This window comes from Cadophora gregata (assembly GCF_030347475.1).
Source record: "Cadophora gregata isolate MNR1 chromosome Unknown scaffold_1, whole genome shotgun sequence".
Taxonomy (NCBI): Eukaryota; Fungi; Ascomycota; class Leotiomycetes; order Helotiales; family Ploettnerulaceae; genus Cadophora; species Cadophora gregata.
Genome location: NW_026695924.1, coordinates 3,638,480 through 3,650,495, shown reverse-complemented (window position 1 = coordinate 3,650,495; position 12,016 = coordinate 3,638,480). Strand labels below are relative to the sequence as shown.

The 12,016-nt window shown below is 48.0% G+C and overlaps 7 protein-coding genes across 7 annotated transcripts; 4 read left to right on the top strand and 3 right to left on the bottom strand.

Moving 5' to 3' along the window:
* Positions 1–347: 347 nt before the first annotated feature.
* On the top strand, positions 348–2,760 carry ONS95_001178 (uncharacterized protein; the record flags this gene model as incomplete). The annotated part of the gene is made up of 4 exons (XM_058494363.1): positions 348–533; positions 588–649; positions 697–1,714; positions 1,796–2,760. 3 exons carry the CDS (start codon positions 348–350, stop codon positions 1,337–1,339), a joined length of 891 nt encoding a protein of 296 aa, XP_058364565.1. The 3' UTR covers positions 1,340–1,714; positions 1,796–2,760.
* On the bottom strand, positions 1,899–2,585 carry ONS95_001177 (uncharacterized protein; the record flags this gene model as incomplete). Its single annotated transcript, XM_058494362.1, has 2 exons — positions 1,899–2,359; positions 2,411–2,585. The coding sequence occupies 2 exons, from the start codon at positions 2,583–2,585 to the stop codon at positions 1,899–1,901; spliced, it is 636 nt and encodes a 211-aa protein (XP_058364566.1).
* Positions 2,761–3,463: 703 nt separating the features above from the next.
* ONS95_001176 (uncharacterized protein) lies at positions 3,464–3,977 on the top strand (the record flags this gene model as incomplete). Its single annotated transcript, XM_058494361.1, has 2 exons — positions 3,464–3,913; positions 3,975–3,977. The coding sequence occupies 2 exons, from the start codon at positions 3,464–3,466 to the stop codon at positions 3,975–3,977; spliced, it is 453 nt and encodes a 150-aa protein (XP_058364564.1).
* Positions 3,978–4,654: 677 nt separating this feature from the next.
* Positions 4,655–7,283, top strand: ONS95_001175 (uncharacterized protein; the record flags this gene model as incomplete). Its single annotated transcript, XM_058494360.1, has 3 exons — positions 4,655–5,572; positions 5,657–6,605; positions 6,653–7,283. Exons 1-3 carry the CDS (start codon positions 4,888–4,890, stop codon positions 7,281–7,283), a joined length of 2,265 nt encoding a protein of 754 aa, XP_058364563.1. The 5' UTR covers positions 4,655–4,887.
* Positions 5,506–9,005, bottom strand: APS2 (AP-2 complex subunit sigma). Its single transcript, XM_058494359.1, has 5 exons — positions 8,925–9,005; positions 8,696–8,765; positions 8,398–8,625; positions 6,686–8,143; positions 5,506–6,595 (listed from the first exon to the last, which is right to left on the bottom strand). Exons 1-4 carry the CDS (start codon positions 8,957–8,959, stop codon positions 8,042–8,044), a joined length of 435 nt encoding a protein of 144 aa, XP_058364562.1. The 5' UTR covers positions 8,960–9,005; the 3' UTR covers positions 5,506–6,595; positions 6,686–8,041.
* A 118-nt stretch (positions 9,006–9,123) lies between these two features.
* ONS95_001173 (uncharacterized protein) lies at positions 9,124–10,448 on the top strand (the record flags this gene model as incomplete). Its single annotated transcript, XM_058494358.1, has 3 exons — positions 9,124–9,392; positions 9,489–9,764; positions 9,823–10,448. 3 exons carry the CDS (start codon positions 9,124–9,126, stop codon positions 9,899–9,901), a joined length of 624 nt encoding a protein of 207 aa, XP_058364561.1. The 3' UTR covers positions 9,902–10,448.
* A 38-nt stretch (positions 10,449–10,486) lies between these two features.
* ONS95_001172 (uncharacterized protein) lies at positions 10,487–11,699 on the bottom strand (the record flags this gene model as incomplete). The annotated part of the gene is made up of 3 exons (XM_058494357.1): positions 10,487–10,999; positions 11,067–11,410; positions 11,462–11,699. 3 exons carry the CDS (start codon positions 11,697–11,699, stop codon positions 10,487–10,489), a joined length of 1,095 nt encoding a protein of 364 aa, XP_058364560.1.
* Positions 11,700–12,016: the final 317 nt, after the last annotated feature.

Genomic DNA, 12,016 nt, shown 5'->3' with positions numbered 1-12,016 from the left:
TACCCATGATGCCTGTCGAAGCAAGAGCTGACTCTGTTAGCATAGCGTTCAATCAAACAAAGACCTAGCAGTTGCACAATTCTGCATATAGAGAATTTAAAACCTCATATAAACTGGACTTTCAAGATTACATGCTGTTATCCGATGCCATGAAATTTCGCTTACCACGTGCACTGCAAGAGCGTTTGCAAGCTTGCAAAGTCAAAAAGCCTCGTGCTGACGGTCGTCCGAAAAGCGTAGATCCTTGTCAATGCCCTCACATAAATGACTTCTCTTCGCTCCATATTTTCTGTCTAACTCCCACACATAGTGTCTTCGTCCCTCGCTAATTTCACCATTCATTCATCATGGCTACCAAAATTCAAGGCGACTCAAACGCCCCTCTCACAGAAGAGCCGAAGATTCCGCCTCGAGATAAGAACGTTTCTTGGTATAGGGAAAAGCTCAAGGGCTTAAGTCCAGTTGCAAGAGAGATGCTGGAGAATTACAGCAAAATCCCGCCGGGTGAAGTGGAGAGTCATGTATACAAGATCGTGAGTTGCGCTCTGTGTTCAATCAGAACCAGCTAAATGGAGGTCCTGCATCAGCGCGACGAAGCCTGGGACGTCTTCCCATATCCCTGCATCGGTGAATTTCGCTTCCTCGATTTGTTAGTCTTCCATCTATTTGATGGTCATAATCTTGATCATTTTCCAGGGCCATCACCACCTCCCCTTCCTACCCCTCCATTCTCAACCGCCTGAAGACCGGGCGGGAGACCTTTCTTGACCTAGGCTGCTGTTTTGGGCAAGAGCTTAGAAAAGTCGCATATGATGGAGCAGTCCAGGAGAATCTCTACGGTTCCGATCTACGCTCCGAGTTCTTTGAGATGGGGTACCGTCTTTTCCGCGACAGGGACACGTTGAAAAGTCGATTCATTCAAGCTGATATTTTTGACGATGCATCGGCATTATTTACTCCTGAATTGCACGGCAAGATCGATATCATCTACGCTGCGTCATTCCTGCATCTTTTCGGATACGAGCAGCAAGTTGAGGTGTGTAAGAGGTTGGTGGGGATATCGAGGGGAAAGGAGGGCTCGATGGTGGTGGGGAGGCAGGTTGGGAGTTCGAGGGAGGGGGAGTATGTGCAGAAGACTAATGCAGGGGGATCGATGTATAGGCATAGTGCTGGGAGCTTTGAGAGAATGTGGGAGAGGGTTGGAGAAGAGACGGGGACGAAGTGGAGGGTGGAGTGTGAGTTGAAGGCGTTTGAGTGGTTGAGTGAGGATGAGCGGGAGGAGAGGGAGAAGATGGAGCCGGGCTTGGGGATGTTGAGATTCTCTGTTATTAGGGAATAGAGCTCTGAAGGATTGCATTGTGAGTGTGGAGCTGTAAGCCCGATCGATGGTACAAAGACCGATGAGAAGGCATCTCGCTCGGAGGCCCATGGAAAGTCAAATTAAGGACAGACGCAGAGCCTCGGTAACTGTATCCGCGGTGCCGAATAACGAGATATTTTCGAAGAGGGACTGACGCATAATGAGATTTCTTCTTATTAGACTCACGCATGCATACTACACTCAATAAAATACATCAACATCTTCACTCGTTCACAGCCAAGACCATGCAGAACCACAAACCGTCCGAGTCACCTCAGAATCCATCCCCTCGATACCCAAATCCAAGACCATACCCAGTCGCAGGCATTCCAAATCTAGGATCTCCAGTCACAGGTATAACAAGTCCATTTTCCGCCCACCATGTTACAGGTTCGCTCGCTTCATACGCGACCCAATGTTGATCAGAGAATACAGGATCTCTGGTGCTGATATCACGTAGATAGCCACTATCTCTCGAGCATACAGAGGCTCTGTTACTGCAATCTTCTACTCCCGGTAGCGATCTCTGCCGTGCTATCTATTCCCAGTCAACGGTATCATAATGACAGTCAAGACTATCATTACATCCATGGAAAGGCTCGATATCTGAAGTGAAGGCATTATGAGTCGTGGCTGGGACGCTGTAGTGGAATGACTGGTTAAATGGGCCGCCAGGGCGAAAGAAAGTGGGGCTGTAGAGTCCGGAGACGGAGTCGGGAATCCTAAACTGTTTTGAGGCGTGAGACCGAGAGGATCTTTTGTGTACTCGGATAGGGAATTCCGAGGTGATGGCATCGTTCTCATGGGAGTCTGTGTTAGAAGAATAGTCCCCGTCGGTGCTAGAGTCGTCATCTGTGCTCTCAGAGGGTTCTGGGTAGTCGGAGCAGCAGTAATAGTGAGCCTGGCAATGTTCCCTAAGCTGCGAGCTAAATGGCGCATCTTGGAGTGTTTCTTGTTGGCGACTGCTTTCTGGCATGTTGCCCATGGCTATGAAGGCATCTGTAGGTTTGTAAGTATACATGGTCTATTGGAAGGTGCAAGATCGCGTACCGTTGTATCCACGTCGGTAGTCTTCGTCCTGTTTGAATGACCATGACGGGACGGACTGAGATGCTGTGAATGCAAAATCTGGTTCGATAGTCGGATGTTGCTCTCTTGGGAAACGGATCGTGGGGTCTGAGTTTGAAGAGCAAAGCTCAGAGTTGCAGCATGAGTCTGTATTCATGATTCTAGTAAGTAGCTGTACCTGAGGTGCGAGTTGGTTTGCTGGCAATAATGGATCGAGATGATGAAGCGCTTAAAACTCTTGTATTTCCGTCACTTGGTTGATTTGAGGAAGTTGAAAAATGTATTTGGAACTCCTTGATCTGTTAAATACTCACGAATTGATGATTTCAGACGTAACGCAGTCATTCTCAAAATCTTTGAATCACCTGAAAAAGGGGACTCAAATATATATTTCCATTCCCGAGGAAGAGACGGTACGTGATTCATGCCAGACAAAGCGCGATGATTGACGAGAATTCTCAAGCCACCTTTGAGCAGCACCATAGCCCATCTTCTTCTTGACTTACTCCACTAATCACATGTCGTTTTAGAGGTACTGGGATGTGCCGAAAGGTATATATCTGCGCTTCAACTGCCCTAGTAAGCCTACAAGCTGCGGTCACTTCACTGCGCATCATCTACTAAGTGCTCCTAGACTTTGAAGCCTCGCTTTACAGTATTATTAAGCAACAAAAGATTGATAACCTCTGTCAAATCTATGTCCCCAGAGGGAATGATTTGATTCGTCGTGCTAGCGCTTCTCCAAAAGTGTCAGAATGTCAGAAATGTCAGAAACTAGTGCCGATTCTTGAACATGCAATCCCCAAAAGTCAGAATGTACACCAAAACAAACCAACGTACATTCATGGATGAATGAAAAGCTTCGCATAGAAACTTAAACCCGATTCTGACCAAGCAGTGGACGGAAACGGAGCTCCGATCTTGGCAAATAATTGTTTAAAAAGCTGCGATGTATTCCATTCAATCTCTTGAACTTCCAAACTTCAGTTGTCTGATTTTCGATCCTTCTATATATTTTAAACATCTCAATCAATTATGACTTCAACCATCGTTTTAATCAGTGGCGCGAACAGAGGAATAGGAAAAGGACTCCTTGAGTTATACCTCGCCAAGCCCAACCACACCGTCATCGCAGCAAACCGCGACCCAGAAAATGCAGGATCAAAGGCACTTTCGAACCTAACCACAGGAACAGAAAGTCATCTAATTATCGTGAAAGTCGACGGATCAGTTGAAAATGATGCTCTCGAAGCTGTCCAAGCACTCTCATCCCAAGGAATCGACCACATCGACATCGTGATCGCCAATGCGGGTGTTTCTTACGCCTGGCCCAAGGTGTCGGAATTGAAGATTGAAGATTTGCAAGGCCATCTGGTACCGAATGTCTTTGGTGTTGTCCGGTTGTACCAAGCTACATTACCGTTGCTGTTAAAGGCTAGTAAGCCCAAGTTTGGGACGATTGGTTCGACCGCGGGATGTCTTGAGGTGAGTTCTTCTTCTCAGAGGTAGTGCTGAATGTTGTTCATGAGAATTGACTTGCGTACAGTAAGAAACGAACTCTGTTTACGTTACACGCGGGGATGTGATTGCTAATTCCCACGCACAGAAACCAACTGTCAATCCCGAACGCAGCATATGGGACGTCGAAAGCTGCTGTTCACTGGCTCACGAAGAGGATGAATGCGGAAGAGGAAAAATTAATTGCTTTTGTGATCTCTCCAGGCTGGGTCAAGACCGAGATGGGAAATGCAGGTGCTCAATATTTTGGTATGGAGGAAGCGATTGTGGAAGTAGATGATTCGTGCCGGGGAGTGGTGGAGTTGATTGATGTCGCTGCAAAGGAGTCGCATGGTGGGAAGTTGATTGATTTTCAAGATGGTGTGTTGGCTTGGTAGCTGGTAATTTGAGACAAAGTATATGATCTGGGAAACATACATTATGCCGTTGCTTGTCGACTCTTGACTTCTCTATCTCATAAACAATCAGCACAGGGTGAAAAGAAAACAAACGGAAGGTGCAAATAAATGGCAATAAAGGCCCCTCCAAGCCCGTGTCCCATTCGCTGCATGATGAACCTATGCTGTGGAGTTACGCTATATGCAGGAAGCCATGAGATGGGTCCTCAGATACGTGATATGCATTAGGCAAACATGCGTTTGCTCTCCCCATCGATCCACACGTGGTCCATGCGTCCATTCTCTTCCATGTAAGCAATGATAACTAGTCGTAAAATATGTAAACTGTAAAACCCTTTATCCTGATATCTGCCTACTGTAATAATTGCAGTGGTTAGTTTTGCCACTCGATCAACCCAGTCACATCAATTCAAATAACAACAAACAGTGCAACCTCGCTTAACTGCATGCCTTGGCACTCACTCCTTCCTTCCTCGCAAAATCCACAGCCTCAATCATTCACCTGTCGCATCCAGGTGTCCCATTGACCTTGAACCATTAGAGATGTCTCTCTCCACCCCCAGTCTCTCCCGCAAATCCAGCCCTCAACAATACCTCATCACATCCCCCTCGTCCCTCTCCAGCACCTCACTCTTTAATCTTTCCCAGCGCGAACTCTCAAAACGTCTCCCAGCGTCAACTTTTTATCGTGCCACCTTCTCGATCTATATTCGTTGGCTTGAAGTCCACCGCTGCAAGCCGTCGGCCAGGACGGAGCACTGGAGTAATACGGTTATGCATTGGTGTCATAGTTTGGCTTCAAAAGGATTCAGTGTCAAGGAAGTTGTTGAGGAAGTGGAGAGCTGGAAGAGAGCAAACGGACCGTTCGGCGGCAATACTTATAGGAGTCCACCAAGTAAGGAAGAAATCAGGAAGGCTTTTCAAGAGGATCCGAAGGCGCAGTGGGAGAAGAGGCCTGAGAGGGAGGGGGACAAAGACAGGGAGAAGGACAGTGAGCAAGAAAGGATGGGAGATTCGTATAGGCCTGAGTCGAGTTCGAGACGGGATAATACTATGAGGGAGTGGGATAGGAGAGTGGAGGATGAATGGAGAGCGGAGAGAGACTCACGTCGAGAGATTAGGGAGGAGTCGCGCCTAGAGGGTTCAGGAGCACGGCACGATGCCGAGTTGAAAAAGTTTGAGGGGAAGCCACCGCCAAACTACATTTGCAACCGATGTCACGTTCCTGGTATGTTTTCTCTTCCCAGATATGTCTTAAATTCAACTAAGGGCAAGCATCACGCCTCAAACTTATGGCTGATTCCATCCACAGGCCACCATCTCCAAGTCTGTCCAACGAACCTAGACCCGAGCTACGATCGTGCTCCAGATGACAATTACCTCTGTGAGATCTGTCGCAAGAGGGGAAAACACTTCAAATCGCTCTGTCCTGAGAACACCGATCCCTTCTCAATTTTTCAAAAGCGTAGAGCAAGAGGTGTCACCACACCAGCAAACCAACTTAGCACTCGGCGTGACGAACGTGAAAATCAAAGTAGGGCGCGGCGAGAAAGAGAACGCGACCGGCACGAGGGAAGATTGATTGGCCGATTGACGGAAAACTCATCAAACAGCTCGGCTACGAACACTCCGACCTCAGGAAGGAAGAAAGATTTGATAGACAAGGTTCAAGAAATCGAAGACAAGAAGCAGAGACTCTTTCGTGAACAGTCGGACGAAATTGGCGACATGATTCGCGAAAACACAGCGCAGCGAAGTAGTGGGCGCAAGAGAGATCACCAAGAAAACGAAGCCATTTTGATTGACAGCCCTACTTCGAACACGATTCAAGCAAAGAAGAAGGCACGAAGAGAGGGCGAAAATTCGAGCACAGCAAGTCAGCATACCGAGTCATACGAACGCTTCGAGACTGAGCATAGACACAACATCGAGGAATTCGAACGAGGCAGCGACACAGACATGCAAAATCATGCAGATTACAGCTCTCATCATTCTCGCAAATCCACACCGTCAGTTGGCTTCGGCCTTCGACCGATCGGGATGTCTCCAGGTTCAATGATATCCGACAACGAGAGCTCCGACAGCATGGACATCGATGAGCTGATCTCCTGTCCACACAAGGAATACTCGCCTTTTGTCCAAAAACTCATGCGAAAGCACCCAGAGATGAACGAGGTAGTGAACGTTATCAGGAAGCGCAAGACTGCTCGGGAAATGTGGAAGGAGGCTGATAAAGTGCGAAGTCAACAACCTAGAGCAGGGTGAGCACGTCCCGTTGCCATTGAAAATATCGTCTCACTATTACTAGGTCTCCATCAGAAAGAGAGTTTGGTAGACTTACACCGGTAGCCTACGATGCGGATATGACTATGCAATTCGACGGCGCTTGCGATGATTTCGACTACGACCAGACCAGAGACCAAAAAATGACGTCTGTCGACACAGACATATTTTTTGATTCTCGCACGCACCTCATATCCACGATATCTCCATCCCGAACTTCAAACATACCCCAATCGGAAGAGGTCACCATGACATCGACAAACACAAGCACAAACTCTGAAGGCCCTTTACCATATACCTCCGTTGTAGTGACTACACGAGAAACTCAGCCCCCAGAGGAGCCGACAGACGATCGCGTCGTTCCCACCGAACAGTTCCGAGGCTATGCTGCACAGCAGAGACGCAACATCGAAGCAGTCCGCATCAGCAGAGCAGGAAGACCGATCGACCGCCATGAATTGAAGGCTTTCTCAGCGAATTTCAAACTTGCCACACAACCCCCTAAAGATCTCGTTCATACTCTTGCTAAGGTTTCGAAGAACCAGAAGGAGAATGAGGAACATTCGAAACGCAATGCAGCGGGAGCCAGAAAGTGGACTGCAGGATCTGACGCTGGGTATGATGCTGGATCTGAGGCCGAGATTGAGAAAAAGTAGTGGTTGAAAACGTAGCAGAATTTCTTTGCGAATGGACAGTGGAACTCAAAAAACCCGATTTCAGTCTCGGTCGATTTCGAATGCATACTTGCGTACATGGAGAATGGCGCACATCCCGGGGCGGAGGAGATATATCGCGGTTATGTTGACTTCAGCGAGTGGAGGTCGGGGAATTTTCGCATGCGCATACTGGGCATGGCAAAGCATATCTAGCTTGGCGCTCTGGGAACTGAATCATTTGCTTGACTCTACCTCATTATCATGGCTACTTGCCTTCCGTGCAGATGACATTGGTTTGAGTGAAGACCTGGACTCGAGTGGACGTGTAAATCTGTCGGAAATGCTTGGTAGGTAATTACCTAGGTATCTGACATTCGTTCCATGATTCGCCGCGCGCTGAAACTGTTGTAAAGAACTCCTTCCACCTGGACGCCGAACGCCTCCCGATACCTTGCCATGCCCTATCTGCTCGTACAATGCTGTTTCTTGATGCATGGAATCTTGGATATCCGCTCGGCTGCCCAAGATCCTCTCCTACCTCTTCCATGGTATCCTTCCATATTCTCCAACACTCTTCGTTCTGTCCGTCTTATCGACCAGCTTTTGTCGAAGAGCCATATCTCCATAGCTCAGCAAGCCAACCACCTAATCACTAGAATCCCATTCTCCTCTCCTTCCCCCTCTTCTTCCTTTGCCTTTTCCTTTCCTACTGCCTCCGGCTCGGCTTCCATTGGTATATCGGAGAAACGATAACTTCCTCATTCCAATTTGTCCAGATGCTCTAACCGCGTCAAGACGACTTGTTTGCTCGTTTCTTCGATTTCGCCTGCTAGGAAGACTTCGTCGAGGATGGCGTAGACCTGTTTTGTGAGGGAGGTGTTAGCTTGGTCTCTAACTCCTTTCCTTGTCCCAATCCACTTCATCCATACTTCAAGCTCCAACTCCATACGCATAGCATTCCCAAAGCCCAAACAAACACATATTCATTCAGTCCTCTAGCACCCCTCCAGCTCGACCGCCTCCCCAATTAATCTCCGCACCAAACACCAGAAGCACTCAGCCACAGCCTAACCGCAGGGAACCCCTCCAACAGCCAGACCCAAACCTGACGTACCTTATAAAAGTTAAACACCAAATCCAGCTCACACACATTCCCGAAAAAGCTATCCAGCACCTCGACAAAGAAATGTATAGCCTCCAGATACGCAAGCTCGTTGTCATTCGCGTCGACGCAGACGCAGAAGAAGAGGCCCGCGTACCGCCGGTATACAATTTTGTTATTACGGAACTCGACGAAGTTGGATTGGTACTTTTGATCCCGGGGTGCGACGAGGCGGTGGACCTGGGAAGGGGGGTTAGAGAGTTATGGAAGGGATGGAGGAGAGGGGGATGAGAGAGGAGGGAATAAGTACCTCGCCTTTGAGCTTAATTTTCTCTTCGTCGTTGTAAGGCGCGTACCATTTTGCTAGGCGGGTTTTACCTCTGTTTGTTTATCAGCTTAAGTCCCATATTGGCACATTGCATTTAAGGACTGGGATGCCGGTAGCTACAAGCTGGACCAGGAACTGGACGAAGCTATCCAACTCAGGTTCCATTGGCTTGTAGGTTTGGCATTGTGTGATGGAGACTGGAAGGACTTACTGCCGGTTCTGGATCAATATGAATGATAGGACCATCGTGCCTGAATATGGTGCTCTTTGATTGCTGGAGTGGAGGGGCTGTCCTCACTTGGTGAGATGTGAAGTTGAACATTAGGGCAGGCGAGAGGGCCAAACAGCGCAAAGCGGCAGAAGCCCTGAGCTATTCTATCACGGGATCTCGCGAACAGACCACGTTTGATATGATCCTCGACGCGACCTCCAATTTCTTCAACAAAAACAACAAGACATACGAGACCGAAGTTCAGAAGAAAGATGCACTGGTAGCGAAAATGCCCTATCCTTTCACCCCCGAGCAATTGGCCATTGTGGAGGCCGACTTCGCACACTATAAGAGCCATGGATACAAAGGCAATCCAAACGCCAAACGTGCTGAGAAATCAATCACGATGGGGACGACAATGAGGTGCTGGCATGTTGGTCCGAGGTTCCACAGCACTGCTGTTGGGAAGTAAGTTCTATTTTAATGGGGTCAATTTTCCACCCATACAACTTTCAAACTCTGAATATTTGGTTGGAACTTCGCTGATTGTTTACTTTCCAACAGGTATTTTGCCAACCGTATGGCGGCCGAAGCGGGTCGTCCGCGTGCCACGAAAAAGACACCCGAACAACTGGCTATGCTGCAAGAAAGCATATCGGACGATCCGTATCCCTCGCCAGGAGAGAGCATTCTGTTTGCACATTGTACTGGATTGGAATTGAAGCAGGTAAAGCAGTGGTTTGAGAATGAGCGCACGCAGGCAGTGAAGAATGGTGAGATGTTGTTGACGCGGAATGGGGATGCGGACGCTCATGCTACGAAGAAGTTGATAGCTATGTAGTAAGTGATTTCTGACGTTGTAGTGCACGGATGGCATGCTGACTGAATTGTTTCGTAGTAAGAAGGACCCTAGTGGCACGGTGAAGAGGTTGAAGAAGGGCAAGATTAATCCTGTTACTGCGGAGGTCAAGTCTTAAGGCTATGTGATGAGAATACTGTTATGATGAAACGACGAATGTTTGTGGTTTGAGAGAAGATATTTGGATTGGATGCAGCCTGTATTTCTGACACATCTCGAAATCATCTACAACACAATTTGTATATTATGTATAAACACTTCCAGCAAGTTCAGTGCAATGTAATTACTGACCGATATATTAGTTCGAGCAGTCTAGAGGTTAGTCCGAGGTTCTATAGTATACTGTTTGGAAGTAAGTAGAATCGTATGAAGAAAGTCGCTGACAGTGCTGAACAGGTTGACTTTCAGCCAAGCCAAGTGTGCACAACCATTTGAGCGCCAGGTCATGTTGTTCTCCTTTCGAGTGCGGCAACGAACATAGACCTTTAAAACCTGGCCAGTCCTGATCGAGATTCCATTTGGAACAACAAGGAACATTTGGAACAATGAGATCGCGCTTGGAACAAAGCCACCTTTGATGTGCAGAGAGGGTCTCCTTAACGCAAACTTGGGCAAGCAGTATCAGGGACAATTGGCCATGTATTCTCCGAAGACAATTTACAGTATCTCCATTAACGTGTGCCTCTAATTATTCCCCTCCTATCTACAGTAACGCTTCTAAAGCCTTCGCAGTCTCAATCACGCTCGTCTCATAATCAATATATTTCAACCCCGTCACCCTACGCGCCTTCTCCCCACTCACCCTATGTTTCCCCTCCTCATAATCCAGTCCCTCAATCCTCCCGGTGCTCGCATTATACCCTTTGTATCCCTTGCCTGGCTCACCCACGACGATCTTCTCACCAATACTCGTCCCCTTGTACTCTCTCCTCAAGATATCCGCCACCGCCTGCAATGGCCCGAATCCTTGACATGCATTGAAGCGTTCGCCGTCTGCTTTCGACGCATTCTCGTAAGCCCAGATATGCAGGAATGCAACGTCACGCACGTCGACGAAACCGCCACTGCCGATGTTGGGGCCGATTTCTTTGGCCGATCCGGAGAAAACACCAAAGAAGGGTTTGAGTGTCTCGTTTAGCTGGTCGCCGGAGCTGGGGAGGTAGACTGGGGGACCGATTACGACGGATGGGTTGATGGTTGAGATTGCAAATTTGGGCTGTAGTTTCATGTCAGCAAGAAATTTCTTGTCTTGAGTACAGACTTGAGGAATCAACCAGGCTTACTTTATGCTCATCTCTCCACCTCCAAACCTCCCTCTCAGCAGCAATCTTACTCGCACTGTATAGCACCCCAGCCGGCGTCTTGACACCCTTAGCTTTATCTTTCTCCGCCTTCTCCAAAGCAGAAGTCGCGAAATCAGCCTCGGTGAATACGGATCCCGCGGGCTTGCTTGCATCAACAACAGCGGCTGCTGAGGACGTGATGACGACAGAGGATAATTGTGGACCGGCTTTGAGAGCTGAGTCTAGGATAACCTGGTTACCTCTTATCGCGGGTATGATGAAGTGCGAATAGTCGGTTAAAGAGAAATTGATTGGCGATGCGGTGTGCATTATAGCGTCAACATCTAAGAGGCTGGTTAGCACGTGTTTTGGTATTCTGAGTTTGGATAGGGTACCTTTGGCGGCCTCGTCAAAAGCACCATCGATTGTCATATCTGGTACTTCATAGATCTTGACTCGGTCAATGTATGCTGCATATGGTCCTTTCAGAAGCGGTTCAGCTGAAGCTGCTCGTCGCGATGTCCCGCGAAGACTGTAGCCCTTTGTGAGGAGCCTGAAACCGAGGACACTGGCGATGTAGCCGTTAATTCCTGTGACCAGGACAGTTTTGCCGTTGCTTTCCGGGATAGACATGTTTTTTTTTGCTTAATGCGCAATATGAAATAGGACAATAGTGTTTGAATCTGAGGCTGGGAGAATAGGTGGGGTAATTTCTTGAGATATCTTTCGGATGCTAGAAGGAACGTAAGAACAAATGTATTAGAAAATCATCCAAGCCTTGGAGCGTAGTCACTTTTATACGTCCCAGCACTGGCCGGAGTGTATATTAATTCTTACCCTTGCACTCGCTCAACGCGGAGTTTACGGTACGCAGATAAGAACATAGTTCCAAAGAAAGCAATGCAGATCCAATTTGTCAGCATTTACCTTGTTTATGACGTGCTCATCAA